Below are 22771 nucleotides of genomic sequence, written 5' to 3' on the forward strand. Positions count from 1 at the left end.
ATTGAACAAAAATTTCTTGTAAGTGGCCATAGTTTCATGCCTTACGATAGAGATTTTGCTTTAGTAGGAAAACGGAAGAAAGTCTCTAAAGCATTTGTACCCTCAGACCTCCAAGCAATAGTTTTAATAAACAGCTACTTCAGATTGAAGACAATGGTTTAGAACAAAAAAAGAAGAAAAATGTATTTTATGAATATTTCTATACTCAAAATCAGTTATGGCACTTAGGCCTTTTCCTAATTTTAGTTGTTTAAACATTTTTATTTTGTAGTAAGAAGTTTAGTTTGCAAATTTTTGTTAAGAAGTAGGTCTTCCGTTTCAGTTTAAATGCATATTAATAATACTTAAAAAAGTTCTCTGAATTTTATTTAGTTTTTCTCTATTATCTCAAAACCTTTTTTTTGGCAGTTAAGCCCTTTCTAATTTCCGCTATTCATTTGTTAAGTTGTAATAATTTAAATTTTTTAACTAAGATAAATTTATCGTTTAACGCATGTTTCAGCAATGACTCAAATCATTTTTGTAGATATATAATAACAAAAATACATAAATACGTATTAAAAATAAAGTATTAATATATACCTGTAATCCTCAAAGCGTTCTAAAAAGTTTCACAAGATCGTTTCATTCAATTGTTTGCCCCGTAATAAATAAAATTTTCTTTAGAAGACATAAAGAATAATGCTACTGGTGACGCGTTTAAAATATAATATTCCACGTAACATAAAAGGAAATCTTACTTGCAATTCGTTAGAGAAAAACCATTACTGGGGTGGATGGTATTTCATTATTCCTCGCCAAAGATTGCAATTATACCCTTTTCACCTTTAATATAATATTTAGCCTTTGTTTATTAATAAAAGAAACCTCTGACTTCTGGAAACAGGCACCTATATACTTTATTTTTAATGGTACATCCGCATGGCTTTTAAATGGTTGATGTACCATTACCAATTTAACCTTTTAGCCCTATGGTTGGTACCTTTGGGGTGACACTTAAAATACGAGACAGTTTTACCACGAATCCCAACTCTCTTATTTTTACTTTCGACACGTGTTTCGCGTTGCGATGTTAGCATCTTCGGGAAAAAATTAAAACTAAACTAACAAATGGCCTACTAACGACTTACAAATTGCTATATATACTAATAATATAACTAATAGAGCGGATAATGCAATAAAGCATGGCCAAACAAATCCTAACTAAACAATTAATCTAAACACTAACTAAACTATGTAATTGACTATAAGGCATTGGACGTTCATCCCTGTCAAGAATGTTTTTGATTTTTGAATATTGCTTAACTTTTGTTTGCAACTAATTTTCTATTGTTATTAACTAGTTTAAGTAATTTTAAGTTGACTATCCCTACAAAGTGACCAGTATTTAAAATATTTTCAGCCACATATTTCACATGAGCTACATGTTCTTTAAATCTAATATAAATTGATCTTCTGGGTATGTATATTCTTCTCCTATGTACTTTTTATCACAATCGTTGCAATTAATCTCATAGATCTCAGACTTTTCATTGGTATTTATTTTATCTTTTGGGTTTCCTAAATGATTTCATATCTAGGCCGAACTTTGATAGACCATTCATAGACCTAAGTCTTTAAAAACCCTATCAAAGTCTCTCGTTAAAAGAAAATCGTATGATATTGAAACGAAAATTTGCTTATTTTCATCTTTTTGAAATGTGGTAGAGTTTTTAAGATGAACTTCAAAGCTATGTCCTTCAATCAGCTTATCAATATTCTTATCGTCATAATCATTGACCCTAACAATTGTTTCATTTGTTGTTTTTTCTTTATTAAATCTGCTATTACTAGATGTATCAGTAAATTCGTGCTAAGAAAAGTAAGTTTGATGTCTCTAATTAATCTGCGAGATCATTTTTAATATAGAATTTTTAGAAATCTTTTTATATAGACCATTTTCATTAAGATCATCAACTCGTTTAAAATATTCTGCTTTGGCTAAAATAACAACTTTGTTTCCCTTGTCAGCTTTTAAATAGAAACAATCTTTCGTTTGGTTTGGTAAGATTACTTATAATTTGGTTACAAATCGTGTTTCCAGCAAAACTTTTCAAAGATTCTGGTCAGTACTCAATTGATGATTTAGTACTTACTATAATCTTATACAGGTTGTTTTGCAATTTGAAACTACAGTGCAAAGTTAAGACCCTTATTAGGAACATCAAGTTCTTTTTCAATAAAAGACAGGGGACTGATTTTCAATAATATTAATGATTTTTTTTTGTGTTTTATCCTTCACACTGACCAACTTCTTTACTTTTTTGTTGAGTGAAACATGTTTGTTTGAAAATTGCTTCATGCTTGATACTCTAAATCAGTTTGTCTAGAAGTGAGTTTTTTAAAAAGTGCGTAGGCTTCTAATTCTAAAATGCTACGTTTGCTTTTGATACGATAATATAAATGTTTGATTTCTAAATCTAGCCATTTTTGCTTAGCACAAACTTCAGCCTTTTGGCAAATTAAGATTTACTATTAAAAAATTCATTATTAGACTAGAAAAACTAAAAGGCATTTGCAAGATTTTAGAAACCAAACATCTACATTAATTAATTTGATTTTAGTACCGATCTTAAAATATAAGTTCTGTTTCGCTGACAGTGAAGCTATCCTGATAGTCCTATGGATTAGAAGACATACTGTCAAAACAAAAATTGTTGGTTGGTGGTAAAACTGTTTCGTCAATTGAATTAAACCTTTGTTACGCAATCTATCGTAAAATACTTTACTTAAAATTCTGGTTTAAAAACATTTACTGGTTCATAGATTACTTATAAATAATGGAAGCAAATCAGGTTTTCCATCACTCTCTTTTTCGTATCTACCTCTTAAAAAGACAATATTATACTTAACAATTAAATATTATACAATAAGTAACACTAACTTAATAATTCACCCCCAATCTATGTAATTTATAGAAGCACCAAGAAAATATCATACATTTATGAGTTATTCATATTGTTCCTAAATATATAGAGCTCCTTCAGAGATTTCACAGGGCTCTAACTTGAGACCTGTGTTATTTCTTCATATTCAAGTTAAGCCTTAAACCAAAGAACTTTTGATGCTCTGAAAATCTATTTTTCTACTAACTTGTTCTTAACTAATATTGCTAATTATCTTTTACAAAATGACTCAATTAGGAAGTGCAAGTTAACGATGTATTGGATATACACTAGACATATTTTTTTCTAAATGCAAGGTGGTTACTTTTACAAGAATAAGAAATCCAATCGATTTTGAATAATGTTCTGCCAAACTTAAACGATGTGCTTTAAATGCTGATTCGTTGGTTTGGACACTAAGGTAGCATTTGTACAATAACTGAAAAATATGTGTAATAACGTCAATACGATATGGGCTTTTATAGTGCCTAATTATCGGGATTTAGGAATATAAAAGCACTAAGTAACGCATAAAACACCTCTAGTTTGGAGTAGTCAATATGAAGTTAAATTTTTTTTGCTGATTTTCTGTGTAGTATCTCGCTGGTATAAGTTTGAAAGAGCACTTTTGATAAACTTTCAATTCTGAGAAAAGCATGACTTTTGCCAAGATACCATTAAATGTCGCTGAACTATAAAATTCAAAATATAAAATCAAAGTTTAAGTATAATATTTAAAAAAAAATATTTTCACATACTGTGCGACAATACTCAATATTAAATATATGAAGGGCCAAAGTTTTGAGGGATTTTTTTGCGCATTTCTTACACAAATTTAAAACAGAAATTTAAAAAAAATTAAAAGTAGCACCCCATTTTTTGAAAGCTTAACATTTTAACCTCAGTCTATTTCTATATACGATAATTTTAGTATTTAATATTATTCAGTCTTGTTTAATAATATATATATAAACATTGTTCTCGTATATTTTGCAAAATATACGAGATAATACTATATATAATCGATAATAATACGATATAAGTCGTGGTAGATATTACATAATACTATAGCATACCTCGAAATATACTTATATTTGCCCAATTTGAAAATTGATTTGAAAAACTAGATATCTATAATATTAGAAAGACTTAATTTCGAAGCTCGAAATTAAAAAAAACTAAGAACCGAATTTTTTTTTATATAAATAGAAATAGATGACACATTAATAGAAACATTTTTTTGCCTTTCACATCATATTTGTAAGTTTAAAATCCCATGTTTTCTGTGTTTTCTTGTAATTTGTATTAAATATTTTTTATTTTAATTTTATTACTCAATGACAAAATTTTTTGTTTATAATTCGCTAAACTCGTAATTTTCTCACAATCAACATACATTTATTATTTAATTTTTACAATTAAAGCAAAGAGTTTGAGATATAAAAAATTAAGGATGGAAGATATGCTTTGATAACGGCAGGAATTTTAAAAAATGGAGTGTTTGATTTTTTACCCACATTGTTGTTGATTAACTAGATTGCAATTCACTTTTTTTCTGCTGAAATTTTTTCTCTAATTCCAGTATATAACCATTAAATCTTATTTGGATAGACTAAAATTGCCCTTTTCTAAATGCATCCTGCAAGATATAATCGAAGAAGAGAAAGAAGCTTAGGTAAGGAGAAGATCATTAATTTTGTTTAATGTGGGGGTTCCTCTAACAAATTTCTTGGCATGATTATGGATCATGACCTTAAATTTTATTGCTTTATTTATCTTTTTAGTTATGTTACTTCTCTGGTTATTTTTCTATTAAGTAAATTGGCTAAATTATTAGCAAGTCTGTCCATACATTGGTCGCACATGATACACTGTCGCACCTTTGTTTCGAGACTCCATTTTGGTAAAATGCAAGCAACTACGACCTATAGAGATTCGTTTTATATCACAACCTACATCTGTAGTAACGAAAAAATATTTTTATTATAAGGCTATAAAAATATCTAACATCAGGTAACACCCTAGGAACATTATTCTAATGTCTTTAAAACAAAATACTGACGTACAAAGGTGAGATAAAATGCGGTATTCTGTTAACCATCTAAGATATCCAGATTTGCTATTGGAATATCAACAAGTTTTAAAATATCATTAAAGTGTATGTGATCTCATGTGGTTCCAATATTTTGTAATGTTTGCATTTATACATTTATTTGTTATCTCAACCAGAAAGAATTAAAACTAAGTGCTTAATAATAAAACTGAATGAAGGCTTTCTTTAGATAGCGATAAGTGTTAATATGAATTAATGAGTATTAAATTTAAAATAAATAAAAACTATTTTTCATCACTGTGTTTACTAATTTTATTATACGTTTATCATGATTATCTATGGTACACTTTGTTTATATTGTTTGAGGAAAAAGTTACTTTAAATATTTAAATTTATTAAAAGTATTTAAATTATGGTAGTCTTATAGTTTTACACGGAATAATTAATTAAGAAAAATATTGTTATAATAATTTTATTTGTTAAATAATAAATAATTCTTGTTTACAGGTAAGAACAACACGTAATCATTTTCCATGGCATAAAAAGGTAATAAGAGTATGAAAGTAGTTAGCAATTATACCTTTAAAAAAAACTGAAGTTTTATTTAATTTCGATAATAGCTAGAGCTATAGTTCGATGAATTAAATGTTTTTTATATACAGTCAATAATTAGTTAGTTCTAATAAAAAAATTGAAAAAGGAATTAGTTATGGTCGCCAGTGTTTAAATTATTGGACAAAGTACAATATTAAATGATCGATATACCTTTATATTATTTTTAAAGACAAAATTTTTAAATGAGTAATATAATTAAATTAATACATAAATAAATAGTATATTGTAAAAATTTGATTTAAACCAAATTATGCAAAGTTCTTATTATTGCAATTTAATAATAATAAATCGATATTACTTTATATGGGATTTTAGTATTAATTTATTTAAGCTCATTTTAAAATAGGGGTCTCTGATCTAATATATTTATTCTTTGCAAACCTTTAAATTCTGCGTCTTTTTGAAGTTTTCGTGAAATAATTGGTGCTGGAGGGCACGTCCTTAATATTTCCTTTGCTACCAATTCTAAGTATGACATATCATGGATGTCTTGATAAGTCATTGGTCTATCTTTATTTTTCCCAAATATTGCCTTTAGCTCATCGCGGATTGTATTCTAATAAAAAACAAATAAACAATTGAAACTTATTAAATTGAAATAGTAGTAATATTGAGATGTACTTTATACCTGTATGTCTGGACGATTTGATAGAATCATTAATCCAGATGCTATTGCTGACGAAGTAGTATCGTGGCCCTAAAATAGAAAAATAATTTTATTAATAAAAATTATAAAAAAATTGTAGATTTTAGTATCTATATCAATTATAACGTAGTGAAAATTACCATTATAAATGCAGTTATTAACAAAAAAGAAATGTTCAAAAAATCAAATTTAACCCTATATTTCTGGTAGTGGTAACGTAAAGCTTAGTATATTTGTATTCTCTTAACCATATTGGAAATTGGGACTTTGCAAAAAGAAATTAAAACAAACAATGGCTATTGTTTTTTTAAATCTGAAAAATGGCGCTATATATTAGCTAAATTGCGATTGCTCTACCTGGTAATTCATTAGAAATGGGTTGTGTTTGTAGGAAAATAAAAAAATATAAATAGATCCGTATTTAAATATTAGGCTCAAGTCAAGTAAACTATGATGAACTTATGAGATTACTTTGCATTGACGCTGTACAAGAAATTACTTGAGATATCCTTGAAAATTAGTAAGAGAAGCATCAGTTCCTAGCATCAACATGCTCGTGTCAATTGATATGAAGAAAATTATTCGAATACAAGTCATTAGCGAAAACAACTACGTATTTGACTGACTAAAACCTTAAATAAATGTTATTTTATTTCTTTAGATCATCCTTTATGGCGTTTTTTAGTTTAGCACCAGTTGATTTCTTTTTATCTTCACTTCTCAAGAAAATTTTGTTTTCCGATCTCTATACCTATACCTATACTCTATACCTATATATAGTAAATCAGCTCCACCATACGCAAAAAGTGTATTGGTTATCATGGAGAATACTTAAAAACACTACAGCTGTTTTTAACGGTAAATTAGTTTTGTCTTAATATTAGGTCTAAAGTATAATAAGAATAAATAGTTTTATATTATGAAGCCAACATAGTTCTTTTTTAAAATACACTACTGACCGATATGAGTTTATTTAACCCTCGTTCGTTAAAATATCATTGTATATTAGAAATTGGATAATGTTGGTTAGTTTGGGTATGTGCACGAAACTTGGTAAAGTATCTTTGTATATCGTTCAACATTAAAATCAAGTTCAGATTGAATTTTGTTATAATTTAGCACGTCATTTATAATTTGAGAACTAACTAGAACATTCCATTTGATCCTTTTAAAAGCAGTAGTTTGGATACCTTATTATGATTAGCAAACATTTGATATTGGTGAGCCCAAATAATAGAGACGTATAAAAGACCTCTCCATTTAAGTATAAACATAAAAGTCTATACTAAAAAAGTCCTTATATATTTTATTAATCACGCTAAGGTTTCTACTACTATTTGTACAATGTTATTTATATGACTCAAGGATATAGGTTTGTTATTTAACATTAGGTCTATTATTTCATAGAGTCTTAAAAATTGTATACTATGTATGCTTTAGTGGACTAAATTGATATTATTCACCGGTAAATACTTTTATAAAGAGATATGAAGATATTTATTAAAGTAACAGGATAATACATCTTAAAATTTTTAACAAACAAATAGCTCATCCAATTTAAATATTAAATTATTAATTTCGTTTAAAAAGAGCAAAACAAGCTGCGTATTCCCTGAGGTACGCCAGCAAATTTATTTATTAAGATAATGGTCAGTAGCGGTGTCTGCAAAAGAATTGAATGGCCTTACTTTCAGGAACAGAAGAAGAATTATTCAAATATTTTATAATCAATAACAAATGTATGATTACTTCTGTCATTATCAAAAAGTGAAGCTAAAATATTTTTAATAACCAAATAGCAAAAGCCTAAAATAGTAGCTGTATCTATATAACTAATTATGATCGAAAAAATAATAACATAATTACATTCCTAGCGAGGAACTAACTAATGAACAAAATAAAATTGTTGATTTACACTTGTTAGTATCGCTCTAGTTTGTACTACCTATTTAGAACCATATAAATAGTAACAAAAACCTAGAAAGCGCTAATTTTCCATGGTGATCGAAGTAAAAGTAAAGTTAATAAATCTTAAAATATTACTAATAGCGTATAGGTTAAATAATAAAAAAACCTCACTTATAGGTTTGAACCTCGAATCTTATATCCTTGTCATAAAACCCAAGTAAAATATTATTATTTAAATTTCATGATCACAGATTTCACTGTTTTTTACGTATTATCGAAGAAAGACTAAAATTCCAGAAATCTTAGCAGGCTTTTTAAAAATGTATATGCTCTTATTACTATAATAACGATTCTCTATATCTTTATTCCAAGTATTTAAAAAACTTCAGTTTTAGTTATGGACCATGCTTGGATATCAACACAAAGTATAGAATCCAGAAAGTTCAAAGTACTTGCGCTAGACTTATATTTGGCTTAAGAAAGTATGACCGTATTAGTGCTAAAATTGAGGAGTTGGGATGATTAAGAATGGAAGATTGTAGAGCTCTTCATGTGGGTAACTTTCTTCACAAATTAATGACATGCCCCAATGCTTTTTATTCATTAAAAGATAAATTTGTTTTAAGAACTTTCGTACATTCACGAGTCCTACGTATTTCAAGTTTATTTACTATTCCTCGTCATCGGACGGCCTTATTTAAACGAAGCTTTGTATATAACAGTATTAAATTATATAATAGAATTCCTGACAGGTTAAGATCTTTAACTTAACTTTTTAACTTGGTATATGACCAAGTTTAAAAAAGCGTTTAAAGTTTTTATTATAAACCAGGAATTATGAAAAGTGAGTACATCAGTTATTAAATTATTATTCTGTTAAATTTTTTATGCGTTACAATGATTATTATTATTGTTTAAAAATGATAATATTATCTTTTGTCTAAAACTTGTAATATTTAGACATTATTAGTTTTTTTTTTTTAATTATTTTGGGTACTTTTAGGTCATTACTTTAAGTTTGCTAGCCAAACACAATGTATTTTTGTTTTATCTTTTTTAAGTGTAAATCTTAATTTTCTTTTGTTTATAGCGTATTAGTAAATAAGCCATCTATGGTGCTTCAGTGGTTAAGTATCAATAGCTACTGCAGCTAGACTTCGCCACTGCTTGCACCTATACCATTAAAATATTAAATTAATGTTTTATACTACTTACTTATGTATTTTGTGGTATCTAATAAAAGACGATTTATTATTACTATTATTATTATTATTATTATTATTATTATTATTATTATTATTATTATTATTATTATTATTATTATTATTATTATTATTATTATTACTATTATTATTATTATTATTATTATTATTATTAGTTACTAACTCTTTAAGTGAATAGATCTTTTCATACAATTAACAATATGCCTGGTTGTTTTATTATTACTGACAAATGTTGGTGGATCCGATTAGTTTATCTCTAAAATTTCATTGGTTAAAGTTAAGGCAATTGAAACGTGACTGAACACAACATTAATTCGTAATAACATGATACCAAATAGATTATGTAGAAAGGTAAATGTTTATTAATAAACATGTTTATTCCCGAAAAATATTTCTTACCGCAAACATAAAAGTATCTACTTCCTCTCTTATATCTTCTTGACTGAATGGCTGACCATTTTCGTCTTTAGATTCTAAAAGTAAATCTAAAAATGCCTTCCTTCGCTTTCTTCCTAATTCATCCGTAGCCTCTTCGGTAGTTTCGGAATGTTTTTTTTCAAGTTCCTGTTTTCGCCTTTCGATAACATTATTTGTGAAATCATGAAGAACTTTTAGGCACTTTTGTTGTCGCTTGTAATCCTTTGAAAACCTGAAGAGAAACTCGAACCCTTGCCACAGTGATGCATTTCGGGTGGTAAATATTTCACACATACCACGTACTGCCTCAGTGTATTCTTGGTTATTTTTCTGTTGTGCCCCCATCTTAACACCCATAGCAGTTTCTATAAATATTAAGAACTATATTTTGTTTAATAATTAAATAAAATATTTTTCAATAAATTGCTCAAAAAGAGAATTTAAATTAATAATAAATGGAAATGATATATCTAAATAATAGAAACGTCATATCCACTTTTTATATAAATTAATAAAAACTTATAGAAAAATCTAAATAAGCATATTTAATCACCCAAGCAGCAATTTAATGATGTGACAACGGTTTAAAAAAAAGTTTAGCAACTAAACACACGTGGCTCGAATAACCTTAAACTAATGTTTTTACAGCCCTATTTTTTAGGGTTGTAAAAACAGTTTTAGCACCAATTTGGTCAATAATTTTTAAGTGTTTGAAATGCTTAGGCGTAACAGTAGGTAAACGTTAATAAATTAACTTAAAATCGGCTGCATTAGCGCCCTCTCGAGTGTCGAATAAAATTTTACTTTCGGTGATATTCAGGAAATAGTAAATTTTTAAACAAAATAATTGATTGGTGTTACTATAGCTCTAAATGCTCTATTTTAGTTGTGGAAAATGAAGCTCTGATCAAACCAATTTTAACAACGGATTTCACTTTACTGGCAGATATTCTTCTACTTTATGACAAAGAACTCGCGGGTCTTACATCCGTTGCCAAATAATCATCATTAAACAAAAATATAAATTATTGAAAAAATCATCGATTTTGCCTTAAATTTATCTTTATTAAAAATTGAATCAAACAGCATATATGTTGATTACTTTTCAAAAACCAATTTAGAGATGCCAACCATTGAAAATGTAATTTAAATTTTTGTTTACGTTTTAAATGGCCAAGCACATTTTTAAGCAATTCAGCTTTAAACATGGCATCGTAGTATAAAAGGCATCAATTCAACTTTGATTGTAGGACAATTTAAATAATGGTCTACCAAACACTAAACTTTATAATCCAAAAAGTAGATGTTGCAAAACTGTTACTGCACATGTCTTCTGCCGCCTGAATTGTCAGTTGTCATATAATTTTTTTTGGTAATATTTTTTGATCAATTTATATTTCATAATTAACTTATAACAAGTTATTGTATAAAAAATAAAAACAAGCAAAGCCTAAACACTTTAAAGTGTTGTACATTAAAAATAGAAAGACGTGGAACCAGTGCCCTATAAATGAGAGGAAAATGAGATAGTATACTGGCCCCCTATAAAAAGAGAAGTCCATAAACACCAGTAAAAAGCTGCAAAGATACCAAATAAAACTATATGAAGAAAATACGAGCGTGTTATAGAAGCAGATAATTTTCATGTTAGAATCCTAGAAAAAACAACGGCAAACAGCAAATAAATATTCTTATTTTTTGTTATCACATTTCAAAAAACATATTATTAAAAATATAGTTTTGTTTGTATTGTTCTTCTTTTTTTAGGTGCCGACTTCTCATTATCCTAGTGATGAGCTGCCGGATAGCAAAAACCAGAGGTGTAGTAGCATGTAACAAGAAATTAAAGAATTCTTGTCCTCCATTCCTATACGAAATTTTTTATAATAGTCTTTGTATATAAATTAAGAGATTCGATTTGTAGTCATTTATTATAAAGAAGCATCGTTGCCGAAAGGGCTACTGGCGACGCCGTAAAAATGTTTTTATTTTAACTAAAAATTCTTACGACTTAGTTTATTATAACAAGGTTGAGCAGACGACAATAACAAATTGACACAAATATTCGACGTAACCGAACTTTTTTTAAAAGGTAAACATTTTTAAAACGTTGTTTTTGTAATGTAATGTAAATGCTGTAATGATGACGTATCTTAACTAAAGTCAAGATCAATATTAAGACAACGTTGTCCAGGAGTTTGGAAAAAATCGTTTTCTAAATAACTAATTTTCACCCGAGGTGCAACGTCATTGGTCATTATGTGGTTGTCGTCGGTAAAAAACTACTTGGGTGTGTAACACAAAAATTACTACTTTCATAATTTTTAAATTGTTCCAAAATAGCTCTAATTATAGTTTTTTTTTTGAAATTCAAATTAAAATGAAAAACGAATAAAATTTACTTACCACAAATAATGTCAAGTGCGCAGTCTAATATTAAAGAATATATCTCAATTCCCTTTTTCCCTACAGCCTCTTTTTTTAGTCTTTCTATAAAAATATCTTCGTTCGAATTAAATATTTCTACAAACTGTTCTAAAATTGAAAAATGAAACGTTGGTGTGATAATTCGTCTATGGCTTCTCCATTTTTTTCCTAAAATTAAAAAAAATCCAAAAATATGATTCTTTTTAATTAAAATACCTTTTTAGATAAATTTAGTACTTACCATCAGTAAGCAACAGCCCATTGCCAAGCCAGGGAACCAGATGATCATAATCAGAACCTTTTGTTATATGCTCATGAGAGGACATTATGAACTCCAACAAATCATAATCTCTAGTCACGATTAGCCATTCGTGGAAAGCCTCCAAATACACAGATTTTTTTGGGTTGTTAGTGAGACGTGTAAAATTATTTAATATCTCTGAAAAAGAGAAAAAAATATATAACTACAAAAAATTATTTTTATAAAATAATTAGATGACTTAGATATGATTATAATGGATTTATAGAAAAGATCTAATCTAGTAAGTGCAGATCGGCCTGTACAAATTTGGTTTCTTTGAAATCTATGAAAGTATTGCTCGAAGGTTAGAAAATCAATTGTTAGAAGATATAAGTATAAGCGCATATAATTCAACTATATTTTACTAGCTTTTTAAATGTAAGTTTAATTCAAGAAATTACCTTGCGTTTCGTAGATTCGGACGTTCGTTTATATAAGAACCTAAATTGAACCAGCAAATTATAAATTAAAATGCTTTGTTTTTAGATTTGAAATCATTAGCTGGAAATAACCGCAAACGCATTTTTTAGATTATACAGGCTAAGAAAGCTACGCAAAAAGTAAATTTTGAAATGGAATTACAATATTTTTGAACCACAAATTATCTCATTTGATGCAAATATGAATCCTAATTTGATCTGTGGCAGAATCATATAAGACCTAGGTACCTAAAAAATACGGACAAATTCATAAAACAGCATTTTAAGCCTTAACCTGTCTTTATTAACTTTATGGCTAACACATTTGAATATACTCTTGCGGAATTTAGTGATAATTTTATTTCTTCTTTAATTTCTGACAGTTTTAGAATCTCGGCACCTGAATCTTAACCGACCTTGTGAATGAGTGTGGTAATTAAAATTGCTTAAAGTCATCAATTTTACCAAAATTATGATAATTATATTTATTATAAGATTCTGGTCTGTGAACTTTGATCCTTCTGAATAAGTGTAGCTACTAAAATTTGCAAACTCGAATAAAAAAATATATATCATGTTTTTATAATCTGTATATAAGTTTTTTTAAATTTGCGACAGAACTCCGTGTTTCTTGAATGAAATCAATCAAAAAAGTTCGTATGAATATATGTCCTAAACTTAAAAATTTAACACTACAGGATGGTAAAGCTGATGGAGAAAAACTTATTTTTTCAGAAAATTTAATACCATCGTAGAATTTTTTTAAAAAATTTTTACGCAGTTTTTAAGCATCCGTAGCTTTGAACTTAATATTTTTTTAGAGGAAAAGGTAAACCATCGGCTTTTCTTGTAATAAAAAATATTTCTAAATTCTTTATTTCTTTTATATCTTTCATATCTAGTAGCTTGGTAATTTTTTGCCACTTTTCGCATTAAAAAAACCATTGTTGTGCATAGCCATAGCGCCTTAATCTTAATCGAGTAGTACTTTTAGAGCTATTTTTAGCATTTTTTTTTGGTAAAATATTTAAATATATGTATACATGAATAAATGTTTCAAATGCATGAAAAAAAGTAAGTTTCTCTTATTCAAGTTTATCATCCTTTAGTGTAATATAAACGGCAATCTTTATGTCCTTTATTATAATCAAACAATAAATTCAATCAAAATGTTATCTAACCTAGCAATTTTCTTGCTTGTCAAAAATTAACGGTTAACAAATTTCTTGATAAATCTCTCATATGAGTATATATTTGTCACTTAAGTTAGTATTATTTGATTTAGCTTTTTTTGTTACATTGAATACTTTTCACAAGGAGATGTAACTTTAGCGCTTATTGCATCTCTAGAAGGCATGCAGCTAAAATACTGCAGGACAGTATTTGACTAACGCCTTGAAATCATCACAGAATTTATGCAAACGGCCCAACTAAAGCTTTAAATAGAGCCTTTCAATACTACTTTGTTGAGTCTTGGATCTTGCAATACATTTCGTGTCCATGAGGACTCCATATAGGCTTTAAGTTTTTGGCGAGTCGGGCTCTTGAGTCTAATGATACTGAAATCGGGTCACACGCTGCATAGTGTCCTCTCCTTCTAATGGAGAGACGCTATTGAAGATTTTACCATTAATGTTAGGAGATGGAAAAAACCACAAACTACGTCATTGAGGAGTGCTTAGTACTCACGAGCGCTACTTTCAATGTCTTAGTATTGCTTAAAGTTTACCCAGAGCCTAACAATTTCCTAGACCAGAGTATCTCCTTGCCTCTTCCAAAGTTATTGGTCTCTAGTAATCTGAATGGATATTTTGACGTTTATTCAGGTAATTACAAAAATAATGCTTTTTAGAAATTAATTTTTTTTTATTTATCTCATAGCTTGATACAACAACTACTAGTTCATCGAGTTTCCAGTATTATTGATTTTAATTAGAAATATCACTATTGTTGGTGGTTTCTGTTATTATGTATCATCCTAATCACAATGTCAACATAATATTTTCTCAGTGTGTGATCCTTTTAATCAATTCATGTAACTTATTCACTTTTCTTTTAAAGAAAAAAGAAAAAAAAGTTGAATTTAGGTCTCGGTATTTTTATTAAGTGGAAATACAACACTGATTTGATGTACTTCTATTACTTAAAATTTGTCACGACAATGCCTCTTTCTACTTTTACTCAGATGAAATATTTACAAAAGCCTTAGAAAATATTGCAGGTGGAACACAAGTTAATGATATCCCACTAAACAGTTTGCTTTATGCACTTGTACTATTAATATAATAATAATAATATTAATATTGGAAAGAATAAGTACATGATTGCTTTCAATACTAAAGTATTCAAAAAATATTTCTTATTATTATTTATTAATTGAAATAATTATTATAATGAATCAATGTCTAGGAATAAATACTAACTATTCCCTAGACTAGTAGTCAAAAATAACGATTATATGTGAAGAAATTTAGAAGCTATTTTATAATAGAAATCTGGGCCAGCACTTCAAATGCTAAAATGTAACATATTCTCAGTCATTTAAATTATATAAATATAAGAACTCTTAACATATATTGCAAGCAAAATGCAAAAAAAAAATTATCTAATAATTTTTAATTTTTTATTAATATCAGTCAGGTAACCATCCATATAAGTCAGATAAATAAAAAATTAACTATATTGTATGATGTCAATTAATTTAAAAAAAACTGCTAAAAAAACTTTATTATTGCGATGAGTTCACGTGTCGCATATACGATAAATAAATATATACTTTGTTATGTATTTCGTTATTCTGACTTAATACTTCATAAAATATTCTAAATAGAAAGTCCAATAAGAAAAAAAAAACTTTTAAAAGCAATATTAGTTTCATGGTTTGTTAAGCATTTTAAACACTCCACTTAAATTTTCTTATTTAAATCCAAATATATTTCGAATTGTAATAGCCAGTAATACTAACTTTGCTAATTTTTATTAAAATCTATTATAAGAAGGCAAGTACTGTAATTTAAATAATTACAGTTTTTCACAATAAAAAAATTGTACATGCAAGGTCAGTAAGTTCCATTAACAATGACTATTACTGTTACAATATTTTTATTTACAAACATAATTAAAATTATAGAATTAAGCCTTATTATATGCACTTTCCTATAATTAAGCTCATAAAAATTAGCTATAAACACCAAATAATAAAACTTAAATATTATAGAACAAACCAAGTGTAGCTATAACATGCAACACTTGAAATAAGTGAAAAATTCTGAGTTTACATTATCGAAATTGAAATTATTGTTTTTATTAATCAACATTGCAGAAAACAACAAGTATCAAGAATACTGCAGTGCCGTTAGATGTGCTTTTTTTTGTTCGCCCATAAACTGGTTGACCATGTAACATAATTAATTATGTACTTGAAAATTACATATTTAATTATTACTGTGTTAAATCACCTAATATATAATTTGGTTTGTAAAAACAAGCCTTTATAATTTAACTTTTAATAGTGAAAATTAAAAAAATAATAATTTTCTATAATTTGCTTAAACATGAACGATATATCTTATTTTCAAGTAATTTTTTAATAACATTTTGATGACTTAATATTAGCATGTAGGAAGATTTTATGCAGTAAAATGGTCGTCATTTCTAATAATAATCTATATATCCAAGGCCATGGTTAATTAAAAAACATAAACAATCTTTATATTCCTGCAGTAATTATGTGAACGTTTTCAAGATTTATATCGATATAATATTAAGGTTTTAGCAGGCCAAACATATAAATCTACTGTAAAACATATAAAATATTATTATAAATGACTATCCATAATTTTTTATGTACTTAATTCAGATAATCTGGATATAATAGATGACATATTTTGATGTTATTCCTTAAATCATATTAGAGATAATTGTTAATAGACAGCTATTAGAATGAATTATTTAAATTAGATTATTTTACAAATTTGATACTAAATTATTATTCTTTAAATGTAAAAAAAAATATTATTTTTATTAAATATTATTAGATTGAACAAAATTATTATATTAACAAAAAGGTTTAAGTAAATTATAATATTACTTTTCATTAATAAACTTAAACTAATTAAAAAATTATTTATTCATTAGTTTATTAAAGCGTAATTATTATTGGTTGTTCTACTATGCAATTTATATCAGGTCTATGTTGTTTTATTTATAATTAGAGGCTTTATTAAATTTGTTACACTTTACGATAAAATCAGGAACAAAAATTAAATTCTTAGAGTCAATTTTTTTTTGTGTTTCGTGTAAATCTTTTTTTTTAATAAAACACATAAATGTTTCTAAATTTTTTTTATTCAACCCAATTGAGAGGCTAAAGGTATTTTTAATAGTAGGCTTGAGAGTATAAAAATATATTCGATAATAAATTATATTAATTATTAAACATATTTTAACAATATGTTTCAAACTAGCTGTCATTTTTAAAATCGAATATTTTTTTTAAAATATGTATTATTTTAGTTAATTATTTATAAGAATCACTCATTTTTACCAAACTTATAATAAATCTTTAAGTTAATTATTCCAAATTTGATAAAAATGCAAAAACTAATATATATTTCTAAGTGCTGCTATTATTGTAGTCAATAATTTAAAAAAGTTATTAATATATTTAAGGGTTCTAAAGATACGTATGTATTTTAATATTTTATGGATCCGGAATAATGTTTAGAACATAGCTCTAGAAAAAGAATTATGCTCATGAAAAATTGCAAAAGTTATAAGGAATTTAAGTTGAAAAAAAAAGCTATTACGTATTTTTTTTACAATAATAATTTGACGCTGAAAATAGCTTTCCCGCAGCATTTTATAAATATAAAAACTTTTAAAATATTATGGTGTATTAAAAATACTTTAAAGATTTCGTGCTTTATACTTAAATATAATTCTCTAACAAATTATAGAATTAATAATTAACGAAATCTTTTTTAATTATATTAAAAATTACCTGTACTGGGACCAAATTCCATTACAGACCCTATAATAGGATAACCAGGGCCTTGTGGTAACCATTTTGTTAGAAGTTTCCTCGCACGGTATAATTTTTGAGCATAAAATGCTACAAAACTTAACACTGCAATAATAATTGCAAAAACAAATTGTCCAATTGATATCATTTTGTTTCGCACAAGTCTGCTCGCGTGACTGTGAATAGCGGCAAATGATAAATAACTTACTTGTTATCCGGTTTTATGAAGATTCAAGGACGTATTCCATAATTATAGATTAATGCACATAGGCTTGATTGCATGAAATAGATGTTTATGGCTATAAATAAACTGATGGACTTGACTCGACCGCAATACTCTGGGGTATGTAAAGGTATAAGAATTTTAAGAAATAAAGCTTAAAAAACATACATGTATAGAAAGAAAATAAATTAAAAAAAAAGTTGTTAATAACCTTTGTTAAACAGAGCAAATAAGACTAACGTTATGAAACAGGTTTATAAAATACGAATTATTAACTACTAATTTTTTTAAACGTTTGCTGAAAGCAACATAATAAACATACATTTAAGTTCTCTTTGTCATGAAGCTCTTTACAGGATATCTTGGTTTGTTCAGAAGGTTGCACCAACCATCGTATTTGTTAATTTATTTTTTATTTGTGATAGTTGTGAATACACCACATGCGTTAAGCTTAGAGATGTGTGCGAGTAGATGACTAGACCTCCTCTTTATAATCAGTAATCAATGGTTAGTAAATATATTATTATGAAAATGTAAATACGTTAATTATTCTCCTAGTTTTTGTACTACTTTTATTAGTATTCTGTAGTTAAACTTGATTCGGTTTCTTTAGGGTTCTACTTACGTTTGGTTTATTATTTTTATCTATAGTGTTTAGTTTTTAAGTAGTTCATCTTGTTCGAGAGCCCCATTTTGGCCCCAATTTAGGTTATTTAGGTTATATTATTGTAAATCCCTGTAGTTCTAATTTTCTAGAATTTGTATACTTGCTTACTTTGACTATCAGTATTCTCCTAAATGGTCCCTTTCGGCAAAAACAATGAAGATAATTCTAAATATTTCAAAACTATTCCATCGGGTTTTAGAAAAGACGCGCTTCGTGACAATTCATTCAGTTTTAATTGTTTAGTCAGTTTTTTACCTTGGAAACAATTGAACGACAGTCAAGGCGAGTTAGGTTAGTGTTTTTGACGTTGACAATAAAAAGTGTCTTCCCGAATTTCGTTACAATTGGTGTCAGAAGTAAAAGATATGTGGAAGCTCATTTTAGTGAATGCCTTTAACAAGAAGCCAAGCCAAGATGGAGACCGAGAAATTGATGGAGCTGCTATTAAGGAAGTTTGACGAGCAAAAAGTAAAACAAGAAGAACGAGACCATAAACAGAAGGAAGAACAAGAAGAACGAGACCGCAAACAGAGGGAAGAACAAGAAGAGCGAGATAAAAAACAGGAAGATTTACTAAAGACAATTAAATCTGACCTGAAGAAGGAAAATGAAGACCTGATAAGGACCATGAAAGATGACCTAAAGAAAGAAAATGAAGATCTGATTCGAACCATAAAAGATGACTTACTTAATTTAAAAGATAATCTTAAAAAGGAGCAGGAGGAACTAAACAGAAAACAAGAGGAACGAGTTTTACAACTTAAAGAAGATCATTTGAAGAATATTTAAAAGGTATTTGTTAAACTCCGAGAGGCCAACCTAAAGCTAAGTCCTAAAAAATGCTGCTTAATTAGCCACGACCCACTGACAAACACCAGTTAAGAAGCTTTCTGAAACTTTGTACCTATTACCAAAGATTTGGAAGAAATTTCGCTAATCTTGCAAAGCCTCTATATAAGCTCACGGAGGACAAAATGGTATTTAGTTGGTCAACAGACTGTGAAGAAGCATTTTGACGGTTAAAAAGAGCACTATGCGAATCTCCAATTTTTTCACATATCCGATTCCTGGACAAACTTTTATTTTGGATACCTATGCAAGTACTGTTGGAATTGGGGCCGTTCTATCACAAAAATATGAAGATGGCGAGCAAGTGATAGCTTATTTCAGTAAAATGTTATCAAAACCAGAAAGAAACTATTGTATCACCAGACGAGTCCTATTGGCAGCAGTAAAAGCTATTGAACATTTCCATAAATATTTGTATGGTCAACGATTTATCCCTAGAACTGACCATGCTTCGTTGAAATGGCTGTTTCAGTTTAAAAACCCCGAAGGACAAATAGCGAGGTGGCTTCAACGATTACAAAATTATGACTTTACAATAGAACATAGGAAAGGCGAATATTACCAAAATGCCGATGCTTTATCGAGAAGACCCTGTATTAAAACATATCAACATTGTTCCAAAAAGGAATCAAAACAGCATCCAGAGATATTTATTTGTAATCGTATTGGCCTTCACAGTTCTAAAGAGTGGGATGTAGCTAGTTTAATCCAAGATCAGTGTGATAACCCAGTATTTGATCTTATTTACGAACTGAAACCTCGAGAAATTTCAAAACCAGAATGGAAAGATATTTCTGACAAATCTCCAGAACTAAAAGCTTATTGGTCTCAATGGAATTCATTGGTTATAAAAGATGGTTTATTAAAAAGAGTCTGGGAGAACGTAGATGGAAAAGAAAAGACATATCTGACAGTCCTTCCTCGAAAACGGATTTCGAAAGTTCTTGAAGCTGTTCATAGCGGTGTCGGCGGAGGACATTTTGGAGTTAGTAAGACCTTGGCAAAAGTGAGAAAACGGTTTTACTGGCTGAACAGTCATCAAGTTGTTGAACGCTGGTGCTGACAGTGTAAGCAGTGTTCGTCAAGCAAGGGCCGAAGAACCCGGACAAGAGGAAAGATGATGCAGTATCTTGTTGGTGCACCCTTTGAACGACTTGCCATAGAAGTAGCAGGACCCTTTCCTACTAGTAGCTTCGGAAACCGATATGCTCTTGTTACTATGGATTACTTTAGTAAGTGGCCCGAGGTTTGTCCGATTCCAAACCAAGAAGCAACGACAGTAGCTGAAGTGCTGTTCCAGAACTGGATTTGTCGATTTGGTGAACCCAGAGAGATACATTCAGAACAAGGATGGAACTTTGAGTCACAAATATTCCAACAAGTATACCAGTTGCTGGGAATCAATAAGACCCGTACAACCCCACTATACCGTCAGTCTGATGGAATGATTGAAAGATTTAACCGCACATTTGAATCCTATTTGAGGATGGTGGTAAACTCGAAGCAAATCGACTGGGATACCTGTATACAACCATTCCTATTGGCATATTATTCTTCTATCCACAAGCCAACTGGAAAAAGCCCGGCAAAAGTTGTCTACGGTGATGAACTTCGTTTACCTTGGGACATTATTACTGGAAGACCACATAAGTCTGAAACCCTTGAGGAGTACGTCGACCATTTACAAGAGCGTTTACAAATTGTTCACGAACAAGCACGGGATAAACTTCATATAGAAAGTAACAGAATGAAATCACGTTATGACATAAAGGTAAATTCTACCGGTTTTAATCCTGATGATAAAGTCTGGTCCGTGGATTATATATCCACGGAGGACGAAGGGCAAGTCACCAAAGCTTCAGAAGGATTGGGAAGGTCCATTCAATGTGGTCACCAGAATCAACGATGTGGTGTACCGTATCCAGCGACATTGGACAACGAATATGAAAATTGTAAACATCGTCCGGTTAGCGCCCTATCATGACTCAGGTGGTTCCAATTTTTGATCGGGACGATCAAACTTGAGAGGGAAGCAGTACTATGAAAATGTAAATACAATAATTATTCTCCTAGTTTTTGTACTACTTTTATTAGTGTTCTGTAGTTAAAGTTGATTCGTAGGGTTTCTTTAGGGTTCTACTTACGTTTGGTTTATTATTTTTATCTATAGTGTTTAGTTTTTAAGTAGTTCATCTTGTTCGAGAGCCCCGTTTTGGCCCCAATTTAGGTTATTTAGGTTATATTATTGTAAATCCCTGTAGTTCTAATTTTTTAGAATTTGTATACTTGCTTGCTTTGACTGTCAGTATTCTCCTAAATGGTTCCTTTCAGCAAAAACAATGAAGATAATTCTAAATATTTCGAAACTATTCCATCGGGTTTTAAAAAGGACGCGCTTCGTGACAATTCATTCAGTTTTAATTGTTTAGTCAGTTTTTTACCTTGGAAACAATTAAACGACAGTCAAGGTGAGTTAGGTTAGTGTTTTTGACGTTGACAATAAAAGTGTGTTTCCGAATTTCGTTACAATATTGTTGATATAGATGAGGTGCTAAGCCTTACTCCTGATCCCATATGTAAGCTTTTCTTTCAAGTGGTGTAACTGTTCCTAAACTTGGTTTAGCTCGTTAGGGCTCATTATTCTGCCTTGGATGAGGAGTAGCCTAATAAAAATATTGTAAAGAATACCACTCCATATATTTACTAAAAAACGAAATTCAAATTAATTTTTGAAGCTAGTTAAGGCTCTTAGAAGTAAGATACGGATATTGCAAATTTTGTACCTGGTAAAGGTATAGAATATATTATAATCCAACGAAAATAAGGATTATGAGCTGCGTAGCTAGCTAGCTATAAAATTTAAACGTGTTATGGAATATAACTTGAAATTTTTTTTCCACACCTTCATTTATTTTGCAATAGTCGATGTACTTCGAATATAGTCCGAATAATTCCTTATAAGCCGGTGGATAAGTGCGCTGGATGATAGACAAATGAAAATATGTTCGAGTATACTGAATCCTAGAATACAATAGATTGGGGTTAATAGGAAAATGGATAAGTTCGCCAGACTCAG

The 22771-nt window shown here is 28.7% G+C and overlaps 1 protein-coding gene across 1 annotated transcript in view; it reads right to left on the minus strand.

Annotated features, from left to right (window-relative positions):
* The window catches only part of LOC126743338 (uncharacterized), a 37071-nt gene extending 18913 nt beyond the window's left edge, over nucleotides 1-18158 (minus strand). The window contains exons 1-6 of the mRNA XM_050450375.1: nucleotides 17936-18158; nucleotides 12455-12652; nucleotides 12193-12381; nucleotides 9769-10151; nucleotides 6221-6289; nucleotides 5974-6148 (exon numbers count right to left, since the gene is read on the minus strand). Coding sequence (XP_050306332.1) covers nucleotides 5974-6148; nucleotides 6221-6289; nucleotides 9769-10151; nucleotides 12193-12381; nucleotides 12455-12652; nucleotides 17936-18104 — 1183 coding nt within the window. The 5' untranslated portion in view covers nucleotides 18105-18158. The remainder of the gene's footprint in view (nucleotides 1-5973; nucleotides 6149-6220; nucleotides 6290-9768; nucleotides 10152-12192; nucleotides 12382-12454; nucleotides 12653-17935) is intronic.
* Between the last annotated feature and the right edge of the window lie 4613 nt (nucleotides 18159-22771).

Source organism: Anthonomus grandis, chromosome 12 (genome assembly GCF_022605725.1).
Source record: "Anthonomus grandis grandis chromosome 12, icAntGran1.3, whole genome shotgun sequence".
In the NCBI taxonomy this organism is placed as follows: domain Eukaryota; kingdom Metazoa; phylum Arthropoda; class Insecta; order Coleoptera; family Curculionidae; genus Anthonomus; species Anthonomus grandis.